Below are 24,143 nucleotides of genomic sequence, written 5' to 3'. Positions count from 1 at the left end.
ATTTACACCTATGTGATGAAAAATATGTTGAGAATGCTTCCACATAAATGTCCTTTACTGTATTCGAAACCAAGCTGATTTTACCCCTTAAATTACTGTTTTTTCATTTTCATTTTCATTTCCAGTCTCACAGGGCAAAAATCTTGGATTATTCATGACTCTTCTGTTTCCTTAACAGGTACAGTTCTTCATGGCAGGCAGCTTTGGTCCTCTTCCCCCAAATTCACTTTGCATTATCCTCTCAGACTCATCGTCTTCGAAGTTTTGATCATACTGCTTCTCTGCTCAAATCCTACAGTGGTTCCCATTGCCTGTGCCAAGTCTAGTTTAGAGACCCTTCCTGTGCTTTCCACTTCTCCCCAGAAAGACCTCCCCGTTCCATTCCTGTTCCGTTCACCTCACTTCACACACCCATTCCCACCTTTTGGAATACGTTCTTCCATGTTTTCTGTGATTTCACACTGAGGGTGTGCCTCAGGTCCTGCAGTATATGGCGGTGTGTCATTTGGAGCACAAGTGTACAGTATTCCAAGCGTTAAACTGAGGTTCGAGATTACTGCTGTGTTTTGGTCAGGTCTGGGCTTTACCCTACTTAAAAGCTAAAAAATTAGGCTAATACTGTTTTCTTGGATACTGGCAAAAGACACAAAACTCCTAGTCAGAGACGAAGGACTTTCTTATTCAGGACACTACAAGCAACCCGAGCATTAGCACCCTTGTGTCTTGCGTAAGAGTCCCACCTGGGAGACAGCGTATGGCTCAGCAGGATGCCCCCCCTGCGGTGCATGTGTGTTGCAGCTGAGGAACCCTGAATTTGGAGAATCCATTACTTTTATAGAAAGCAGTAAGAAAGCCTCACCTCTCGTGACTATCAGCTGCGTAAACATGACCAGGTAAAAGAGTGGTCAGGGGCCTGCAGTCTTGATACAACCCAGTAAAGATGTGTAATAGCACAAGGGGTCCAAGGAGGATTTTCTTTCCTAACATTTTACAGGTGAGATATAAAGAAATGAGAAATTTCCCCATTATCACTAAGGGAATATGAGAAACAGATCTTTCTTCTAGATCAGAGCTCTAGCTGTTCTAAGTCACAGTGGTGCCCCCCAACATTAAAAAATCTTTCTGTGGAATAAGTTGAGCAAAGCAAAGTAAGAGTTCCTTACTCTTGCATTTATATTTATCTCCTAAATTTCTTATGTTGCATCAAAACAAAGACAACTGACTATTGTCCTAACTTCTAAATGTCCCCAGAATTCTAGGTATTCTGTGGTGTTGAGTTTGGGTACTTTCCAAAACAAAAATTAATTATATTGTATATGGGAACTCAATGAAGAAGAAACCAGTGTTTTTTCATAGGGAACTCTTGGAAAGGATTATAAATGGACAGCTTAATGATTAGAGAAATGGTTGCCTAAAAACAAAACAAAAACCACAAAACCAAAAACACTCTTTTTCTCTACTGTTCACAACACTTCTGACACCCATTATTGGGGGGGGGGTTCCCCACACCAACCAATTCTCCAGCATCTATTCGCTTCTGACACTGTCTGCCTGGAGTTAATGCAGGCCCTGTGTGCAGATTAAGAGCTCACTCCTACAAGGCACCCCCTCATTTCAGATGCCAGTTGCAAAGCTAGGTTGTCATCTCTGCTTCTGACCAACCAGATATAAATCAGAGGTTCTTTTGACCCCCCTCGTAAGGTTTGATAATTTGCCAGAATGACTCACAGACCTCAGGAAGAGAGTTTACTTGCTAGATTATGGTGTATTATAAAAGAGTACCATTCAGGAACAGCCAGGTGGGAGAGATGCATGGGGCTAAGGATGTGGGAAGGAGCACACAGCTTCCATGCCCTCTCTGGGGGCTTCACCCTCCTAGCACCTCAGTGTGTTCACCAACCCAGAGGCTCTTTGAACACTTTTGGTTAGGATTTTTATGGAAGTTTCATTACATAGGCATGACTAATTAAATTGTTGGTCGTTGATGATTGAACTCAATCTTCAGCCCCTCTCTTCTCCCTGGAATTGGGGGTTGGGGTATAGCTGAATGTTCCAACTCTCTGATCTCATGGCTGGTTCTCCTGGTTAACCAGCCCCCATCCTTAAGGGCTTTCCAAAAGATGCTCATTTTACCTTTTACTCTGGAGCTATTTCAGGAGCCAAGGACAAAAATCAAATATTATAACAAAATATGCTTCCACAGCTCTTATCACTGAGGAAATTACAAGAGTTCTAGGAGCGCTTTGTTAGAAATACATATATAATATGTATTTATATAATGTGATAATATATATATGTTATTATTTCACAATGCCTAAGAATGAGTGGTAGTATATAAAAGAATGGTTTGGAAACATTAAATCTCCAAACGAGCTCATTCTTGTCAGTGCTAATGCCAATCAAAAGGGGTTTTTTGGTTATGTGCAGCGATGGGAAAACAATAAGAAGGTAGCAGTTAAACTTTGATCTGAAGCAAGAAAAAAATAAAACCTCTTTTTTATTTTTAATTACGGAATTTTTCAAATATGTAAGGAGAATAATGAACCCTAAAGTTTCCATCACACAGCTTTAATAATTGTCAATATTTGTTGATCTTATTTCATCTACTTCCACATTTTTGTTTCTGGAGTACTTACATTCCCAGCTTATTTTTCAACTTGATGGTGGTGTGAAAGTGATATACCTTCAGTAGAAACCGTTCTTCAAATTTTGAATTTTCATCTTTTCCCAAACTGTACGATAGTCTCCCGTGATGCTGGGCAGCAGCAGAGAAATGTAGCTCCCAGTCAGGCCAGGCAGTCACAAGGGTAAACAGCTGCTACACGTAAAACCATCTGTGCCATACAACCATTCTGTTGTTCGCTTTCAGTACAGTATTTAATAAATTACATGGGCTATTCAACACTTCATTATAAAATAGGCTTTTGTTAGATGGTTTTGCCCAACTGTAAGCTGATGTGAGTGTTCTGAGCACGTTCAAGGTAGGCTAGGCCAGACATAATGTTTGGTAGGTTAGGGGTGTATTAAGTGCATTGTTAACATGATATTTTCAACTTACAGCGGGCTTATTGGGGTGTAACCCCATCATATCTTGAAGAAGATCTGTTAAAGGAAACTCCAAATACTGTGCCTTTCCACTTGCAAATATTTCAGTATCACACTTAACAAAATTAACAATAATTTCTCAATAGTACCTAATATTTATTCAGCCCATCTTCATAGGGTGCTTGTCTCAGATATGTCTCTTTTCAGTTGGTTTATTTGAATCAGGATCCACACAAAATATACATTATTATGTCTCTTAAGTCTTTAGGGTTTTTTTTTTTATTTTTTAGTCTTTATTAATTTTTTATGCTGCTATTATCCTCATTTTATTTCATTTCCAACTTTTTATTTAAATTCCAGTTAGTTAACATACAGTATAATATTGGTTTCAGGTGAAGAATTACTGATTCATCCCTTACATACAACACCCAGTGCTCATCATAACAAGTGCCCTCCTTAATACCGGTCACTTATTTAACCCATCCCCCAGCCTCCTCCCCTCCAGTAAGTCTCTGGTTTTTTTAAAGAACAACTTTACTGAGATATAATTCACATACTAAGAGTCACCACCCTAAACTGTACAGTTCAGAGGTTGTTAGTATGTTTATTAAGTAGTGCATGCATCACAACTACCTAATCTCAGAATATTTTCATCATTCTATAAAGAAACCCTATACCCGTTAGCATTGACTTTCTATTCCCTCTTCTCCCTAGGTTCTAGCAACTACCAGTCTACTTTCAGTTTTTATAGATTTGCCTGTTCTGGACGTTTTGTTTAAACAAAGTCATTAAATATGAGGCCTTTTGTGCCTGGCCTCTTTCACTCATCATAATGTTTTCTAGGTTCATGCATAATATGGCATGTATCGGTACTTTATTCTTTTGGATTGCTGAACAATATTTCATCGTACATGCCATATTTTATTTATCCATTCATCAGTGGATGGACATTTGGGCCATTTCCACTTTTAGGCTATGATGAGAGTTGTTATGAACATTCTTGTACAAATTTTATATGGACATGTGTTTTCACTTCTTTTGGGTATATACCTAACTGTGGAATTGCTAGGTCGTATTGGTGACTATGGTTTAACCTTTTGAGAAACTGGCAGGCTGTTTTCCAAAGCTGTTGCACCAGGTTATATTCCTGCCAACAGTGCACAAGGGATCTCCACATTCTTGTCAACACTTGTTATTTTCCTTTTCAAAAAAATTTTTTTAATTATATCCATATTTGTGGAGTGGTATCTCATTTGCATTTCCGTAATGATTATTTTTTTCATGTACTTATTAGCTAGCCATTTGTATATCTTCTCTGAAGAAATGTCTGTTCAGATCCTTTGCCCATTCTTTTTTACTGGGTTATTTTTCTTTTGTTGAATTCTAAGAATTCTTTGTGTATTCTAGATACTGAATATGATAATGTAGATTTTTTTCTTCCATTCCATGGGCTGTCTTTTCACTTTCTTAATGATGTCCTTTGAAGCACAAATGTTTTTAATTTTGATAAAATCCAGTTTAAATTTTTTCATTGTTTTTAATTTTTATAAATCTGGTTAATTTTTTTCTGTTGCTTGTGCTTGTGGTGTCATCTAAAAAATTTAGTCATGTAATATAATCCTTTTTATATGATGTTAGATTTGGTTTGCAAATACTTTATTGAGGGGTTTGCATCTGTATTCATAAGAGATATTTATTGGTCTATAGTTTTTTTATATATATATCTTTGTCTGCTTTTGGTCTCAAGGTGATATTGGTCTCATCGAATAAGTTGGGAAATGTTCCGTCTTCTATTTTTTGGAATTGTTTGGGAAGGATTGTTTTAATTCTTTTTTTTTTAAATGTTTTTTTTTAAATGTAGATTTCAGGAGTGAAGCCATCTGGGCCTGGATTCTTCTTTGTGGGATTTTTTTTTTTTAATTACAAATTCAATATCTTTACTTGTTATAGATTTTCTGTTTCTCAAGTTAGTTTTGGTAATTTGTATCTTTCTTAAAAATTGTTCATTTTATCTAGGTTGTCTTTGGGCATACAACTGCCAATTAAATAATAGTATTGCCTTATAATCCTTTTTGTTTCTGTAAGGTCAATAATTATGTTGTTTCTTCTTTCCTGATTTTAGCTATTTGAGTCTTCTCTCTTTTCTATTGGTCATTCGAGCTAAATGTTTGGCAATGTTGTTGATCTTTTCAAAGAACCAACTTTGGGTTTCATTGATTTTTTTCAGTACTTTAATATGCTATTTATTTCTGTTCTGATCTTTATTACTCCTTCCTCCTGGGGCTTTCCACTGATGTATGTATTTATTGGTTGCCCTTGAGGAACCTGTCTGTGAAATCATGGAATTATGGTATGCTGGAGCTAGAAGTGTCATCTAGGGCAGAGCTTCTCAGACTTTTAATGCACATACAAATTACCCTGGGGTCTGGTTAAAGTGCAGAACCCAATTCAGTGGTACCATTGGAGCCTGAGGTTTCCCGTTTCTAAGAGCTTCCAGGTGATGCCAGTGCTGATGGCAGGGCCACATGTTCAGTGGCAAAGGTCTAGTTCATTTGGTATCAGAGTCGTTTGTGGGGTTTTCTAAACCATGCTGTTTCACTCCATTCCAGGGATAGTAGTACGTGCACACACACCCCTTGAGAACTGGTGCTGCAGTGAGTCATTGTGATCCATACGGGTGTGTGTTGTTTCCCTCGAATAAAAGAATTATTGAAAACTGAGGGCCTCAGAGGGGAGGGGGGTGGGGGAATGGGATAGGCCGGTGATGGGTAGTAAGGAGGGCACGTATTGCATGGTGCACTGGGTGTTATACACAACTAATGAATCATCAAACTTTACACCGGAACCCGGGGATGTACTGTATGGTGACTAACATAGTATAATAAAAAATCATTAAAAAAAAAAGAATTACTGAATAAGGTTAACGTTCTCATTTGACAGATGAGGAAATTGAGGCCCCAGAGAAATAAGACTCCTTGCCTGGTGTCATATAAGCTAATTGGTGCAAATAGATGACTAATATCAAACAGATTAAGATTAGTGGGGGGATATAATCTTTCTGATGATAAAGCTTGATTTTAGCAAAGTACATCTTTGATTATGCTATCACTGAGGAAAGGTAGCAAGGAGGATAAATAATTTGTTGTTAAATTTTCTTGACTAACTTCTTTAAGATTTCAACCCAGAGAAAATGTTAAGTGAATTTCCTCTTTAGTACTCTTGAGTAGAAGTTTATATGATATTTGGAAGTCATTAAGGAGAATAGATACGGACATGGATATGTAGATAATCTAAGGGTCCTAAGACTCTATTGATTATTTTTATTTTTTTTGAAGATTTCATTTTTAAGTAATTTCTACATCCAGCATGGGGTTCGAGCTTACAACTCTGAGATCAAGAGTCACGTGCTCTACCAACTGAGCCAGTCTCCCCATCTACTGATTATTTTCAAATGAGGATTGAGTAAAAAGTTCATAATTTCCTTGTCAAATAAGTGTCATCAGACTAGTTAAATGGTGTTTTATTACAGGATATTTTCAGCACCTTAGTAATTTCTTTCACTATCAAGGACAATTCATTTTACACCTAATTTTATACTCTAAGAAATGTTACAGAAAAAATTCAGAATATATTTATTTAGGAATTACTGGTCTTCAGACAGTTCTGAACATAGAGTAAGCTTTCCCTTCTGTATCTTTCTGTTTGTCATTTTTAATCTCATATTAATGTTCTTAGGTATTTTTGGAAAAACTCTATATGACAACTTTTGTTTCTCATTTGGATAAACTTTTGATCTGTCAGGTAACCAGGAAGTTCTAAAGAATAACTGCTTGTGCATAGAAATTATTCCCACCTCACCAAAAATTGGGCACAACATAACAATATTAACATATGTTAAGTATAACTTAACTTTTCTTCAATTATTCATAAAACATTTCAAGATTTCTCTGTATGAATATTAGTCATTGCACTAAAGAGATAAAATGGGGTCTTGGTCAGATGACGGGTTTGCAGAACCGTATGATTCAGTGTCACTCTTAGCTATATGACTTGGGGTTCACATTTGTCATACTGTTAACTAAATGAGCCTCATTACTCTGTAAAGTTCATTCAGATTCCCTCATATGGAAATTAGTAGTCTTGAAGAGCTATAATGAAGATCTACATCCTCTTGGAAGAACTTTGGTTTGAAACCCAATTAATATAGCTCTTACTGTAGCTGGAGTCATTTTTGTACAGTTTCTTTAGTCCACTGCTCCTGCTGTGTTCACCCGAGGTGCTTTGTGTCACCATCTGTCTGCTCACCAAAACTAGAAACCTCGAAGTTACTCTCCATACTTCCTCCTTCTCTCACCAAGAGAGTGGTGGTCATCAAGTCCTGAAATCCAGACATTCTAGAACATCCCCCAAAGCTAATTCCCTCTTCTGCACACAGCACTGACTGCTCTAGTTCCACCCCTTCCTATTTCTGCCCCCAGCTCTTGCATTAGACCCTTATTGTTCTTAGTGGGCCAAGTTCTTTCATACTTAGGTGCCTTTGCCCTAGCTATTCCTTTCATCCCGATCCCTTCCCAGCTCTACTCCTACCCCTCCTTATCTGACTAATGTCTTTGTCCTTTAAGGCTGAACTCAAAATCCTCTGTTACTGAAAAATATGGCACCTAATGATTTCTTTATTTTTTTTAAGACTTATTTACTTATTTTAGACAGAACGCATGCAAGCTGGGGATGGGGCAGAGGGAGAATCCTCAAGCAGACTCCCTGCTGAGCGCAGTACCCCACTCGGGCTCAAAAGTCATGCATTTTTAAAAATCATTTTCTGGCCTATACAATGTAGCAAAACTTTAAAAAGAAACCTTTTATAGGGGTGCCTGGTTGGCTTAGTTGGTTAAGTGTCTACCTTCGGCTCAGGTCAGGATCCCAGAGTCCTAGAATCCAGTCTTGCGTCGGCTCCCTGCTCAGCGGGAAGCCTGCTTCTCCCTCTCCTGCTCCCCCTGCTTGTGCTCTCTCTTGCTCCCTCTATCAAATAAATAAATAAAATCTTAAAAAAAAGAAACCTTTTATAGTTAAAAGTGTAAAATATACAGGAAAGGTCACATTGTAAGTATTCAGTGCAATGAATTTTCATACAGTCAACAATTTCACATAACTAACACCATATCAAAAACCAGAACTTTACCTGCCCCTCATGCTCTCATTGTGTCACTGAAACCCTTTTTAACAGCATATATTCGTTCTGCAAAATCATTTTATACTTGAGTATGATTTAAAACAAGTAACCAATTGAGTAGAGTATCTTTTTTATTCTTAAGACAAATTAAGTTGGTGATTTAGTGATCACTACTAGTAGCCAACCTTACAAAATGGAAAAAAGAAATAATTTTATTTTTTTTTCAAGATTTTATTTATTTATTTGACAGAGAGAGACAACCAGCGAGAGAGGGAACACAAGCAGGGGGAGTGGGAGAGGAAGAAGCAGGCTCCCAGCGGAAGAGCCTGATGTGGGGCTCGATCCCAGAACGCCCTGAGCCGAAGGTAGACGCTTAACGACTGCGCCACCCAGGTGCCCCAGAAAAAAGAAATAATTTTAAATACTATTTTCAGTAGTTTGCTTTAGCACTAACTAGAAAAAGTAATTAAAATTATTTGTAATGCCCATACTCTTGTATACTATTCAACAAAAAAAATTATGATAATAAGCATTAAGTAATAATCATTTTAGCTTTTGCATTAAGTAATAATGAGCAGTAAATTCTTTTGAGCTTTTATGCGCAATTGTCAAATTGCCCTGATTTGTGTTTGATCTTCTTTTATTTGTTATAGACTAGTAGTTCTCAATGGGGAGGGAGCCTGATTTTGTCTCCCAGGGGGCAGGCATTTGGCAATATCTGGAGACAGTGTTGGTTGTCCTAACTGGAGGGTGCTACTGACACCTAGTGGGTAAAGGTCCGGGTTGCTGCTAAACTTAATTCACAGAACAGCCCCCCACAAAAAAATTACCTGGCCCAAAATGTTAGTAGTACCGAAGTTGAGAGCAATATTTTCTAAAGAATGAGTGGGTTGTGTTTGATGTAGATTAGTTCAGACAGGTTATAGCACCATACTAATAGTGGACAAGGTATGAGGACTTTAATTTCCCTAGGCATTAGCTCATTGTTCTGCGCAGTTTATTCACCAGACCCCAAACAGATGTCTTGAACATTTTGCTAGTGATTATAAGAAGAATGAGATGAGGCAATGTAGAAGTATAAATCGATCACCACTTCTGGCAAAAGTCTCAAATCCAGCTAACGACATTTTCTTGCCGTCTGTTGGGAAGCGTTAAATAGAGACTCTAGTTGCTCTCCACAAACATTCGTGCATACTCACACAGCTCTATGCCATTCCTTTCTTCCAGTGATTATGGGAGGCTAGAAACACTGGAGTGCGGGGTGCCCGGGTGGCGCAGTCAGTTAAGCACCCAATTCGTAATTTCTGCTCAGGTCATGATCTCAGGGTTGTGAGATCAAGCCCTGCCTGGAGCTCTGTGCTCAGTGCGGAGTCTGCTTAAGATTCTCTCTCCCTCTGCCCCTCCTCCTGCTCGCTTGCGCGCTCTCTCTCTCTCTAAAATAAATAAGTCTTAGAAACACTGGAGTGCACACAAATGCCAGTAACAAAGTTGGAAATCAGTATCTGATAAAGTTGTTTTTGGTGGCTGTTTTTTAGAGGGTAGATTTTTGTGAATTGCAGTGTCACCTTGTAAGCTTGTTCTGGTCTTGACAGGTTGTCCTGCCCCGAGCATAAAGTCCATTTGAGGTATGGCCTTAAAACATTTGTTGTGCAAGAAAGAATTAATGACAATCTGTATCACTTCTGACTTTATAAGAAAGTATTTCTCTAAAAGTATTCTCTCAGAGAACACAACAAACCAAGATTTATATAGTTGGAATTATAAATCTACAAGTCCATAAACTTAATAAAAAGTAGCTTAGAATTTAGCATTTGAGTCTACTTATTTAAAACTGTGAAAGCAGATACAAATGAAAACATTGCATGAAGAAAATTAGGGACAATTTGAATAAAATAATCTCTGTTTTATGTTGTAGCTTTTTTGTATTATGGGAGCATGGATTTGATTAGTATTTTTTGTCATCCTAAGAAGAGGTCAGATAGTTCATAGATGTCTAGGCCTTTTCCAGTTTTTAAAGAATATGACACCTTTGGTGTTTGAGGGGATGCATTAGCTTTCATGTCAGATCTGGGTCCCAGTTCTGCCATTTATGTGCTGTTTGACCTTGGATCTGTAAGCTATGTGGACCTGCCTTGACACTCTAATAGAAGGGACATACTTAATGATAGAGTCACAAGAATTAAATAAGAAAGCCATGTAAAAGAATGGCCAACAAGAAGGAGGGTAAATATTCTTTGGAGTCATTGGTCCGTTTGTAAGTGGATTATAGTGGTCCAGAGCATAGGTTTTGGAGGCAGAGAGCCAGGGTTTAGACTCTGGCTTTGTTGTCTCTTACTGGCTGGGCCCAGAGACCAGCTTTATGCTCTTAAGCTGCTTGTAAGTTGGTGTTCTTGGTAGCTGTCTCACAGCCCGATGTAAGGAAGGATTGAAATCATAACGGCCAGAAGCAGCCCCCAGTACCTGGCATGAGTTAGGCACCAGCAGATGAAAGTAGTGAGTGCCTGAATTGTTCCGAGGTCTGTCAGATAAAATGTGGTATGTAGTCCCTTTTCTCAAGTAGTTTATCACACTGTATGCTGAGTCATAAAAATTGGGGAGCTAATACTGTTAATTATTTTTAGTTTATTTAATAATGCTTAGTTTAAATAATGCTAATTAGAATAAATAGTAATACTAATAATGTAAATAGTATATTTGGAACAAAGTTTAAGTATTTTTTTTCTACATTGGCTGTAATTTTTAGGGCGCTTCACTGTGGAGAATGAGGGGGCAGGGCCAGGTGGAATCACAGAGACCAGTGTGAAGGCTGTGCAACAGTGGGCTATGTTGGGCACCCAGGTTAGGGTGGTGGCAGGGGTGGTAGTGAGAATATTAAGATTGTACTCAAAGCTTGAAATTTGATAAAGTAATTAATTTCACTTTTGCATCAAGAATATTCCTAAGGGAAACTGGCTTTTTTTTTTTTTTTTAACAGCGAATATTTGGCAGAGAATACAAAACCTAACAATACAGTTTGGTGCCCCGGTCTTCTTCATTCTTAGCAAGACACCAACAGCCCTACCCAGCATTGTTTGTGCACCTTCGATGCTAATGTCAACACACTGACATGCTGAATTTTTAAATATGCTGTTTCCAGTAACCATGGTCTATCCTCTCCCTCTTTGGCTGTAGATCCTAATTACCTCATGGCTAACGAACGCATGAACCTGATGAACATGGCCAAGCTGAGTATCAAGGGCTTGATTGAATCTGCTCTGAACCTGGGGAGAACTCTGGACTCAGACTACGCACCCCTCCAGCAGTTCTTCGTGGTGATGGAGCACTGCCTGAAACACGGCTTGAAGGGTAGGCCATGGCCCCAGGATGCAAATGTGCATGCAGCTGTATTCTGGCAATACATGCTCAAGAAGAAAAGCATTCTTTATGGCGCTAAGGAAGAAGAGGCTTGAATTAGTAATACTAATCTATTGGAATGCCCCCTATATGGGCACAGGGTTGCGGTTGAGTTAAAGGGCATACGGGGCTTACGAAACACTGATCACTAAATGCTGGAGCTGGAACGGACATTACTGTCCAATATGGCCCTTCTGTTTGACAGGTGGAAACAGGCCTGGAATGGGAGGTAATTTGCCCAAGGTCACACAGTGGACTCTTGCCTTTGTGCTCTTTCACTTAACCATAAGCTTTTGAGGGCAGGACCTGGTCTTGTTCTCCTTGCTTCCTGTCCTCCTCCCTCCCCAGTATCTAATAGCCTGTTTCTGGATTACATGTTCTTTTCCATTGGACTGTTTTCTTCACCAGTCCCATGCAGCTCTTAAAATGTTTTATATATCATAGGGCTAGTTGTAAGTTCTTCCTGAAAGAGGAACGACTGAGTCTTGGGAAGTGGGAGATTTTTGACTGTCACAAAATGTTACCTGTTCTGAAAGCATGAATAGTTTTAGAACTGTCTGATAATCTAGGTTTAGTTCCTTGAGAAAAAGGATTGAACAGATGAGAGATGTGTATATGTGTTTGTGTGTTGAGGACATGTTTATGTTGTAAAGAATATTAAAATACTGCTTTGTTTTTATCACCTTAGCTAAGAAAACTTTTCTTGGACAAAATAAATCCTTCTGGGGCCCTCTAGAATTGGTAGAAAAGCTTGTTCCAGAAGCTGCAGAGATAACAGCAAGTGTTAAAGATCTTCCAGGACTTAAGTAAGTTTAAGGTTGAATTCTGTTAGGAAAACATTAACTATTTCCTTAAAGACTAAAGATAATGATGACCATAATAGTTTATTTCATAACAATCCAAAAAGATTACTCTATTTATGAATTGGCACTGTTGCGAGAGACCTGCTAATATAGAATATTAAGAGAAGTATGCTTGTGAGGGATAATTATTATTAATTTTAAAGAGGGTGTATTCACGTGAAAAGACCAAACATTTTCTTATTTTTTTAAAACACTTGTGGCAATCCGTTCAAGTCTGAAGAAGTTAGCTCTAAGGAGGGAGCGTGCTAGACGTGACTAAGAAAAATAATGTGTTTAGCACAGTTTGAGAGCCAAGATTAAAACAGTTGTCAAGTGAACCTCAGCAACAGACACCAGAAACCTGCCTCAGAAATCAAAAAAGAGTAGTAGCCATCTTTCCAAATTGGACTGGTTTAACTTTAATCAGATAGATGCCTAAACGGACTGTGTCTGCAGTACTGGTATTTGGGTACTTACACGATCCACACTAAGTTTATGAGGATTTACCAATGCTAGTGTGATGGAACATTTTCACTCGGGCCTCCCAGAGGTTTTATCTTCAAATCGTAGTCTCATTTCCGTCATTAATTCTTCACAAGAGCACTTGTTCCAGACACGCACCCCACCCTGGCCCACCAGCCCCCTCATCCTACCAGCCCACACAAAATTCCTCACATAGGAATGAGGTGGAGGAACTTCTAAGGAGCACCTCAGTGTGCATGTTATCCTGGGGACTATTAGCAGAAGTGAGTGAATCTGTCCCGTGATGGCCCCCAGCTCTGCTACTTTTAGTTGTTTGGTTCCTGTGTTTCTGTAGGACACCAGTAGGCAGAGGAAGAGCCTGGCTTCGTTTGGCATTAATGCAAAAGAAACTCTCAGAATATATGAAAGCTTTGATCAATAAGAAGGAACTTCTCAGGTATGAACATCTTGTTAAACTTTGTTCTTCTCTTGCTATGTTCTACATCGTATGAGGTTGAATCATAGAAATTTGCCATTTTTGCAGATCAAAAACAGTTGATTCCTGGCAATTTCATGTAGTTCAACTAGTACCTTCTCCCACACGTCACACACACATACTGAAGAATAGATGTTTATTTGTTACGTGTTTAGTCTGTCGCTGTGGCATATATACAGGGCAGGCCAAAACGTACCAACCCCCCTCCCCCGCCAAAAACAGGAAAGGCTTTTGACACCTCAGCATGTACTCAGACTCAGTAAGACAGGAAGTTGGCATGTAACATGAAGCTTAAAAACAGCATACACAAAAAAATTTCCAGATGGATTATACATACAAATGGGAAAGACAGGACAGTAACATTTGTAGAAGAAAATACAAGGTAGACAAAAATTTCTTAAACAAGACATAAAAAGCTCTACCCCTAAAGGAAAAAATGGACACATTGATCTACATTAAAATGAAGAACTTCATTCAAGACACAAGATTAAAAGGCAACCCGTAGAGTGAAAGGAGATATTTGTAATATAGCTAATCAACAAATGATACGTATTCAAGGTATGTGAAAACTCCTTCAGTCCAGTAAGAAAAAGACAGACGAGTAAATGTAAAAATGAGTAAAGGATTTGAACAGGCATTTCACAAGAGAAAATCAAAATGGCTAGTAAACATAAAAAAGAGGGGCTTCTGGCTGGCTCAGTCAGTAGATCGTGTGACTCTTGATCTCCCAGTCCTGAGTTCAGTCCCACATTGGGTGTAGAGCTTACTTTATAAATATATATAGGGACACCTGGGTGGCTCAGTCGGTTGTCTGACTATTGGTTTCGGCTCAGGTCATGATCTCAGGGTTGTGGAATGGAGCCCCGCCTCAGGCTCCGCGCTCAGCAAGGTGCCAGCTTGAGGATTTCTTTCCCCCTCCCTCTGCCCCTCTCCTCACTCAAGAGTGCACATTCTCTCTCTCGCCCTCTCTGATAAATAAATAAATATTAGAATATATATATAAATACAGAAGTTCACTAGCTATCATGTAAATGAAATTAGAATAACAGTGTGGTACCACTACACACCCACCTATAAATCAGATGTCTGAGGCAAATTTTGAAGAACGAACCAATTTTTTAAAGACACTTTAAGATTGAAAAATTATTCCTTGCATATCAAATACAAATATGTGGGAAAAGCATAAGTAATCAGTTCAGTGAAAATACCATTCTGATCACTTTTCTTTCAGCTTAGCTATTATCTAAAGTCTATTCATGTGTCTGTTATCTCAAATAAATTATCCAAGCCATCCTTTTTTTTTTTTTTACTTTTCACTAGTATCATAGTACCCATATTCAGCTATGAGGCCAGCATTTTCTGCTTGTCTCAAGATTATATCATTGGATTCTTGAGGTTTTATCATTGGTATTCTGTGGATTTCTCTTACAGCGAATTCTATGAACCCAATGCCCTCATGATGGAAGAAGAAGGAGCCATAATTGCTGGTCTCTTGGTGGGTCTGAATGTCATTGATGCCAATTTCTGTATGAAAGGAGAAGACTTGGACTCTCAGGTATGCAAAAGATGCTTAGTTACCAAGTGTGTCGCTCTGAGTTCTGTTATCTCAGAATTTGGATGGGTCAGATTATACCAACCAAATTAAGGGAAATTAGTCATAAATAGGATTTTAAACATTTTTGATGTGAATATAAACAATTACTTTGTTTTTCCTTCTAACTTGACTCATTTATGTATTATGAATGTTTTTCAAATTCTTGTCTTGACTGTAATCCCTGTTTAAAATATTTTATACAAAAAATAAAATTACTTTAAAAATTTAAATAATAAAAATAAAATATTTTGTACAGACTGAAATACACACACACACACACAGGCTAAAATACATACACAGGCATGGTAGTTATGAATACAGACCGAAGCCAAACTGTTTACGTTCAGATTCTACTTCTTTATTTTCTAGCTGAATAAATTTTGTAGTTAGTTTCTTGATGCTTCACATTTCTTAGCTGTAATACGGGGACAAAAAAGAGTATCTGTATTGATTTCATAGTTGTAGTGTGGAATAAAGGAGTTAGTACGTGTGATGCACCTAGCACAGAGCCTGGCCTATGTTAATTGCTCAGTAAATAAAGCTATCACTTTCACTCTCTTTCTTACCCCTTCTCTCTGAAATACTACAGCAAATTTCTGTTACTTTTTACTCTGAGAAAATGGAAAAAGAAGTAGGATAGTTTGACCTGGTTTTTTAAAAAGAAATAAGCTGAATAATAAAATAGCAGTGCTGACAAATTTAGACATAGTGCATCCATGAAAGTTTGGAAGAATAAATACTAAAATGTTACAGTGGTTCTATCTGAGTCTTTGGGACTATGGGTATTTTGTATTGCTTCCTTTTACTTACTGTATTTTCTGAAACTTCTTTAAGGAAATGTGCATTCTTTTTGTAATTAGAATTTTTAAAATGTTATTCCTAAAAGTGAATAGGGGTTCAATAGCAGAATGCTTGAGAGAAACAAGAGAGAAAGAAACTTAAGCCTTAAATTTATAGTAAGCATTCTGTTAACTTTCCTACAATCTTGTGTTGACTTGCATGACCTGGTCTTCTGGTCCTATTGCCTTAATCTCAATTCTTTACTTACTTTCACCCCTCTTCAAGTTCTTGATTTTAACAAAAGTAAAACATTACATTTTCATCAAAAGTTTTAAATAATGGCCATGACTTTATTACTGCTTTGAGTACCCAGAAAGAGACATCGTATTGTGCCTTGGAAGAAGTATCTAATTTTATATTAAATTCTGAAAATTCTCTCTGTAGGTTGGAGTTATAGATTTTTCAATGTATCTCAAGGATGGGAACAGCAGTAAAGGTAGCGAAGGGTACGTACAGAGAAAATTAAGTTTCTTTTTTCTTTAATGTTCTTTGATAGCATTTAAAGTTTACAACAGTAGTGCTTTGACAGACTTGCTGAAAGAATTTCTGGTGATAGAGTTTTAATGGAGTCTTGTCAAAAAGAGCTGACTCTTGTACCTGCTAAACCCTAAGAGAGGTTTTAGTTAAGTGATTTTCCTACTCTGTGGTCCAGGGGCTAACAAAATAAAGGGGTTTATAAAGGAATTACTGCTCCATCTCTTCAGGTGGTGTTTGAGAACATGGTCTTCTGGATCAGGAGGATTGCCTTCTTGGCTTTCTTAACATGTGAACTATGACAAGTGCATGTGGATTTATGTGTAATGTTGACATGGCGGCAACAGAGTGAGGAGTATATGGAGACTCTGCATTGCTGTTTCAACTCTTGTAAATCTAAAGTCATTTCAAAAAAGCTTTTAAAATACCCATACGGCCCTCAGAAATTAGACCTCAGAAGTATACTACCTAATACCACTTATAAATTTAGCAGTTGAAAGCACAATTAATCTGAAGTTCTTGACTTGACATTGAGCCAAGATTGTATCATTTGTTCTCGAACTGTACTGGTAGAGGTATGTGGCCTTGATTTGACTTTAATTGAAAAGTCTGGCTTTTTAACTTGCCTGTTACAGATTAGTTGGTCCACAAGTGAACCTCCTGTTTCCACTTTGTTTTCTCATGCAACAATAGACACTTGATCTTTGTGAAAGCTTTTTATACCATTCACTTTGAAATAAAATTAACATTGAAAGGAAAAAATATAGCCTTTGGGAATAACTATTATTATACCAAAAATCAGTTTAATTCAATGTCTGTGATAAATGGAAAATTGTTGTTATAAGTAGTATTGGCAAAGCTAAAAAGGCTATCAATTGTGAGAAGAAAATGTTTCTTTTTTAAATGCCTCTGATAGAATGTAATGCTATACCTGTAACCTAAATTATTAAGGTATGTAAGCTATAACAAAGGCTTTTTAATGTGGGGAATTTTTTGTTTCATTTTTAAGTATCTAGTCTTTCTTGTTGGAGGCATTATACATCAGGTCTGTCTTTTGGTTCAGTGTATCTGTGCCACGGTTTTCCTTTCTGTGGTCTATGAAAAGATTGGGGAAGAGGAGATCTTGGTACTTCTAACTTTACCTATTTCATTTCTATTTTTCTCCCCAACTCTCCCCGCCCATCCCAGAGATGGCCAGATTACTGCAATTCTGGATCAGAAGAACTATGTAGAAGAACTCAACAGACATCTAAAGTAAAGAATGAATAAATACGTTTATTTTCCTGGGGATTTTATTGTGAAGGAAAGGAAGAGTAAACTGATGAGCCATGAGGATAAATTCAGGCGATACTCAACAAAAATACGTAGAATTCCTGCTTGCCAGGCACTGAGCTAGGCACTAAATTAAATGTCATTTAACTGTTTTGGTGACCGTTAGTGAAAGGCAGTATAAAATTAGTATGTAATTATAACTCTAGTAATTAAATAAGTATATTCAGTTAAGAATTCTTAAACATGTGACATACGCAGTTGAAAGTGGCAGCCCTCTTGGTTCATCAGATCCAACCACGTATTTCAAGACCGACCACATATTTCAAGACCAATCGTGAGCAAACCACTCATTGCCTTAGGACTTTTAGATTAGTTGTATCATGTTGGTCCCTTGCATTTTTCATTTATACATTAAATTGACAATATTAACTTACCTTCTCTTCACCATCAGTACCATTAATTTACCAAATACTCACTATTTTTCAGAACTGTCCAGAACATGAAATAGTCTGTTGGTATTCTCAAGTGCATTGATGTTCTTGTTATGCTAAAGACTATCAAATAATTCAGAAAAATTAATACATCCATTAACTATTATCTTTTATAATTCTCTTATAAAGATAATTTAAGTAAAACCTTTAATATGATTATTCCAGTATCAGTATAAATTTTGAGTAGTCTTGATTTCAGCTAGAAAATTCAAGAACAATTTAAGTATATTTTCTCTGGGGACCAAGAACTAATAATGACCACAGTGAATTATGGAGATGTTAGTCAAGCAAAAGTACGCTTACATTTGATAGTGAAATAGAAACATGACAGTTACTGACTCTTTTCATGCCTCAGTTTCTTTATCTGTATTTGGGGATACCTGTTGCATAGGGTTGTTGAAAGGAGTAAATGACATAATGCAAATAAAATAATTTAGAAAAGCGCTTGGTGTATGGCAAGCACTTAATTCAGGTAGCTGATTATTACGTATAAGTAAACTTTAAAGTTGACGGTGCAGTGCATCAGCTCTTTTATTTCATCCAACGAGTGCTTATTAAATACAGACTTCAGTGCCAAGGGTACAACCGGTAAGACCCACAGCCCCTGGTGAACTGTCTTAGAGCCTACAAGTCCACCATGAATTGTGGACATTAGACAATGAATGATACTTGTGATGGATATTTACATGGGTAGTACAGGATGTTGTTTTATTTTTCAAGGGAAACCTCTGTGTTTTTTCTTCTTTATAGCGCTACGGTAAACAACCTTCAGGCAAAAGTGGATGCGTTAGAAAAATCCAACACTAAACTGACAGAGGAGGTAAGTGTTTTGGAAATTCTTTGATGACATACAGTTTAATAATGTGCCTTAGTGGTTGTTTCTCTCCCTTTCAAATGAATAAATAAAATCTTAAAAAAAAAAAAAAGAAAAAAAGGGGCGCCTGGGTTGTTCAGATGCTTAAACATCTGCCTTCAGCTCAGGTCATGATCTCCAGGTCCTGGGATCGAGCCCCACGTCGGGCTCCCAGCTCAGTGGGGTGTCTGGTTCTCCCTCTCCCTCTGCCTCTACCCCTGCTTGTGCTCTCTCTGTTTCTCTACCTTTCAAATGAATAAATAAAATCTTTAAACAAAAATAATAGTAATATCTGTTAGTGGTATCATATAGCTTGCTACTCATCACCCGTTCACTCATCACCCGGCGGACACGTGGGTACTGCTTACGTGCTGGAGCTAGACAGAGGTCTCTGCGTGCATTGATTTATGTGTGCCAGATTGGCAAGCTCCCACCTCATGGGCCTTCTTTTCTCCTTGGGGTGGTAGGGTCGATAATTTAAAGGACATTTGTCGGTAGGCCAGCAATCCCTGCCTGCATGTCATGCTGCTTACAAGTCATGTGCTTCTGAGCAAGTAAGTCACTTGACCTCCAAGAGGCCCGGTTCCCTGCCTGCTGTTCTCCTTTCAGTCTTACAGTTACTCTGAAGATCACAGTAGAATGTATACATGAAAACCCTTAGGAAAGTCCCCAAAATAAGAACAAAAATTAACCTTGTGTTTTGCTTCTGTTTAGTAAAGAATTTTTTTTAATTTGTCCGTGGCTAAGCTACATATTTTTTTCTTCAATAGCATTATATGTTTCTCTGAAAAATCTTAAATAAAATTTTCCAGGTGGCAAAGACTTTGTTTATTCTACCTATATCTTAATCTATTTCTTATTATTAACTGTCTTCTTATGTACCGTGGCATACATTTGGTTTAAATAAAACCAAGTTCAAGCACTAGTCAGGAAGATGCCTTTAACAGTTTTCTTCAGAACATTTTGTTACGACTTTAAAACACCTTCCTTATTACCCAGCTCTGTAGGCTTCACTTTTGGATGTAGATTCTTAAAGGGTATTAGAACTGAATGGAAATGCTCCTTAGAACTTACCCTACAGAGCTTTTGGAATACTCTGACTAGAAATGCTGTGCTGTGAGTCGGCTGCTACTCCGTTGAGGCCGTGTGGCACCGTGATGACACGTGGCCTCTAGAGCTCGGCTGCCTGCGTTCATGTCCCGGCTGTGGCACTTGCTAACTTTCTAATCCTGGCCGATAACTTAGGCCTCTATTTCTTGGTCCTCTTCTCTGTAAAATGGGAATGATAAAATAATACTTAAGTTTTTGTGGGAATTAAATGATAATACTTAAAGACCTAGGCCAGTGCCGACACACCATAAGCAACCAATAAATATGGTCATTAATTTCATTCCCTCAGTCACAACTCTTGTCCTCCTGACCTAGATATTAATATATTCATTCATGTACTTATTTTGCCAGTAACATTTATTTTCTTAAAACTTTGAATTTTTAGAGATAGTTAAGCCTTGTGTGTAGGCCTTATAAAGAACAGATAAGACAAACCAGTTCTGTCTTTTCCCATTTCCATACATTTTGGATTTAAGAGGGCCAGGAAAAAACAAAAACCAAATTCCCTTTTTTCCTTTCCTGAATTCTGAGCCCGTGTGATAAAATGAGAAGAATTAAACAGATGAAGATACATAAACATCCACTTTATTATTGGTAAAGGTGAATTAGAAGACCCACTTGGCTGTACAGCCATAGTTTCCTAATACTTTCTCTGATGTTAAGGTCTTGGGAGAGCCTGTTTGAGGATGTCTCTGGACCTAGAAAGCAGGCCCACTTGTCCAAAGTTAACTTTTTTATGCATTGTTAGGCCCGCCGAGCAGAGAGGGATGTATGGGTTTCCAGACCGGCCTCTAGAAAGCACGCCTGAGCCCTGCCTCCTCAGTACTCACCACTAGAACAGGAGCCAGGCAGAACCTGTGCCCACTGCTAGTGAGGAGATCGTGTAAAGGGACACAAGGCTGGCCGAGAGGAGCCTGAGCGCCTTTCCTGCGCTCATTCAGGCTCTTCCACGTTCTCTGTGCAGAATCAAGGTTAGCAGGTGCGGAAGAGGAAAGCGTGTTTCCACTTTACCTTTCCCTCCTGTGGAATGTGGATACAGACGTCCCCCCTGAGCAATCTGCTGATAACACTACCTTACCTTTTCAGGCGCTGAAATGACAAATCTCTTCAATACTTACTGGCATCTTTTAGAGTGAGAACTTTGAAGTTCCATTTCTTTACTCTTAAAAATCATCTGTCAAAGGTCTAATGTAGGGTTTATGAGTGCCCAAGGCACGACGTGACCTCTTTATTAAACATTTTAGAAATAGGTATTGTAACTATAAGTTGCCCATGCGAACACGCTTGAGGTAAATAACCTTAAGTTAACATTTTGGTACTGAAAAGGAGTTTACACAAAAAGCAGCAATAGGAGATGGGTTTTGTTTTTATCTAGCCTAGTTTAAAAATACTTCTCCTAATTTCCCATACCATAAGAACATTTTTATACGTTATAGATAACCTTCTTTCCTTCTAAGAATAGTCAAGCCTGAAAAATATGTCCTAGCAGATCATGAATTATCTTATCCTGTGTTAAAAAAAAAAAAAAGATTCAAAAAAACTTAAAAAGATTTTTTTTTCAACAGCTTGCAGTTGCAAACAACAGGATTATTACCTTACAAGAAGAAATGGAACGAGTTAAAGAAGAAAGCTCCTACATATTGGAATCCAATCGGAAGGTTAACCTTTCTGGATTTATAGAATATTTCTTTTTTTTTTAATAATGATTTTTTATTATATTATGTTAGTCACCATACAGCACATCCCTAGTGTTTGATTATGACTAGAGAGCGTGTTAAGGTGTGAGCAGGGGGAGGGGCCTCTACTCTAGAGGACTGTTTGGAGGCAGCAAGCACTTGCAGATACCAAGCACACTGTTTTTACCGAGACTCCGTGCAGAATGGGTAATGACGGAGCTTACGTGGGTGTGAGGTTCCTCCTACCGATGCTCCTTGGCTTCACTGCCACCTCTATCTGTTGAGAAATTTCAAGAGCTGGTCTAATTCAGTGTCTTGTTATGTGCTCATGATTTGTACTATATTTAAGTGTTATATTTATTACATTAAATATACCATTGTTTTCAGCCGTGTTACTACTTTATAAGAAGTGTTTATTTGGGACTACTGGGAGATACCATGTAAAGGAGTTTTCTAGATAACTTAATCCCTTAAAGGATCAAACTTTTGATATATGTCTACACGGATTTTTTGCAAACTTTTTATGTACCGCACAATCCTAAGCAGTCTCAGGTGGAGTATTTAACACATTTAGTCATTTATGATGATTGAAGATGGTTATTTCTCAGCATCAGCAATTCCATGCTGACTTATCCTGACGCTGCTTTGGGGGCTGTTGGAATTGCTAGAGCTTCCAGCACCTGTACTTAAACGTTTCCAGATTGCTCTGGGTGCTTTGCTCTGCTTTTATGATCTCACTGGCGTCTCTTGCTTCTCGCTGTTGTTGGTACTAGTATCTCCCGACGCCCTTTCATCTGCATGCTTCTAGCCTTCTGTGACCTAGGAATCCAAATATCTATAGTTATTAAAACTGTTCCGAAAGAGGAAGCAACCAGGCTGTGAGTAGGGACTAGAGGAGTTCTCTGTGAGTAGTGGGTTTGACTTTAATGTGGGGACGTTGTGAAAACAACTGTGACTGCTCGGAAGAATTTTCTGATGACCTGCTTATTTTTAGCTATGATCTGTCTGGATGGTTGGAGACTCCAAATGTGAGATCTCTGGAGAAGGAATAAATTACCATTTGAACCTTTGGCCCAATTCACATTTTACAGTGAATACCACTTTGTTTTTAGAGGCTGACTTTTAAGACTTTTTGCACTTGATTTGGTAACCTATCTTAAGACTTTAAACAAGATGGCAAGAAAACCCAGTTCTGCTGAGAATTTTTTATTTACTAAACTGCTTCAATTTCTTTGTTGTCTTTATTCATTGTTATACCTGTTTAATATAAACAGGTTAATATGTTCCTTTACTAAGCAGCAGTGCTACTGTCAGCTAACTCTATTTTCTTAAATCCTTAAATATATGTACCATTTTATTTATCTTTTCAAGGGTCCCAAGCAGGACAAAACTGCAGAAGGGCAAGCACTGAGTGAAGCCAGAAAGCACTTAAAGGAGGAGACACAGTTGCGACTGGTAAACTTCACTTAAGTTCTAGTAGTTCAGGAACCGATTAAACATAAAGGCCCACTCAGAGGTTGGATCTTACAGACCAGGCCCAGGAACATTAGTAGTGGGCCAACAAATTTTTGTAGCTCCTAAAAAACTGTTTCTCACTCTTTTTTTAATTTTGACTGTATTTATTATGAATATAATTAGACATAAAGGCAGATTTTCATATGGTTGATTTTTTACCTTCACTGAACATTACTTGCATAAAAAACTGTTTTCTTTTTTTTTATTATTTAAATTCAGTTAGCCAACATATAGTACATCATTAGTTTCAGATGTAGTGTTCAACACTCTTTATCAAGGATATTACCTTCTTTTGTAGGAAAGGCTAGCTGCTTATTGATGAATACAGCGGATTTTGCATATTGGAAAACTGTAGAAAATTTTTAATTATCTGATTCAACTAAAATGGTATCGAGGAAGCCCTCCTAGCTAAGTCTTAGGGTGGATTTTTCCATATCATAGTATTTGCTAAAGAGAATGCTGTTCATGCAGAGGTCTTTTGTAACTCTTGCAGTGATACTTTAGTTCTTTCTATGACTTCTCTTTTTTTTTTTTTAATTAATTTTTTTTGAGTGTAGTTCACACACAGTGTTACATTAGTTTCAGGTGTATGTTTCTCACTCTTTTTAACCCATATTCCTTATAATGCTTTCCCAGTCCATTTTCTGAGTATTCTCAACAGCCAACAGGATTTTGCCAATCTTTTTTTTTTTTTTTTTTTTTGCTTTTGTACTTTGTTATAAGAAGATTAGATATATGGAACCTACTCTTTTAAACTTTATGATCCCCACTCCTACCTCAGTCCTCACTCCTGCAAAGATTTCGATATGTCTCCTTGGAGGATATATGTGTGTGTGTATATAAATGTATAATAATGAATACTCCCGTAATAGATTTTATCCAGGTATTAGTATATTGATACATCCCTGGT

At 37.8% G+C, this 24,143-nt stretch overlaps 1 protein-coding gene across 11 annotated transcripts in view; it reads left to right on the top strand.

Moving 5' to 3' along the window:
- The window catches only part of RUFY3 (RUN and FYVE domain containing 3), a 75,244-nt gene that overhangs the window by 34,769 nt on the left and 16,332 nt on the right, over positions 1-24,143 (top strand). For all 11 annotated transcript variants that reach the window (XR_015725449.1, XM_045789164.2, XM_087864100.1 and 8 more), the window contains 9 exons: positions 11,387-11,560; positions 12,297-12,414; positions 13,268-13,369; positions 14,840-14,963; positions 16,227-16,288; positions 17,505-17,570; positions 18,830-18,899; positions 21,608-21,700; positions 23,090-23,173. Coding sequence is in view for 10 of the 11 variants with exons in the window: in XM_045789164.2 (XP_045645120.1) it covers positions 11,387-11,560; positions 12,297-12,414; positions 13,268-13,369; positions 14,840-14,963; positions 16,227-16,288; positions 17,505-17,570; positions 18,830-18,899; positions 21,608-21,700; positions 23,090-23,173 (893 nt within the window). In the remaining variant the exon portion in view is untranslated. The remainder of the gene's footprint in view (positions 1-11,386; positions 11,561-12,296; positions 12,415-13,267; positions 13,370-14,839; positions 14,964-16,226; positions 16,289-17,504; positions 17,571-18,829; positions 18,900-21,607; positions 21,701-23,089; positions 23,174-24,143) is intronic.

Source organism: Ursus americanus, chromosome 8 (assembly GCF_024610735.1).
Source record: "Ursus americanus isolate L20-20 chromosome 8, mUrsAme1.1.p, whole genome shotgun sequence".
Classification (NCBI taxonomy): Eukaryota; Metazoa; Chordata; class Mammalia; order Carnivora; family Ursidae; genus Ursus; species Ursus americanus.
This window is presented reverse-complemented; position numbering and strand designations above follow the sequence as displayed.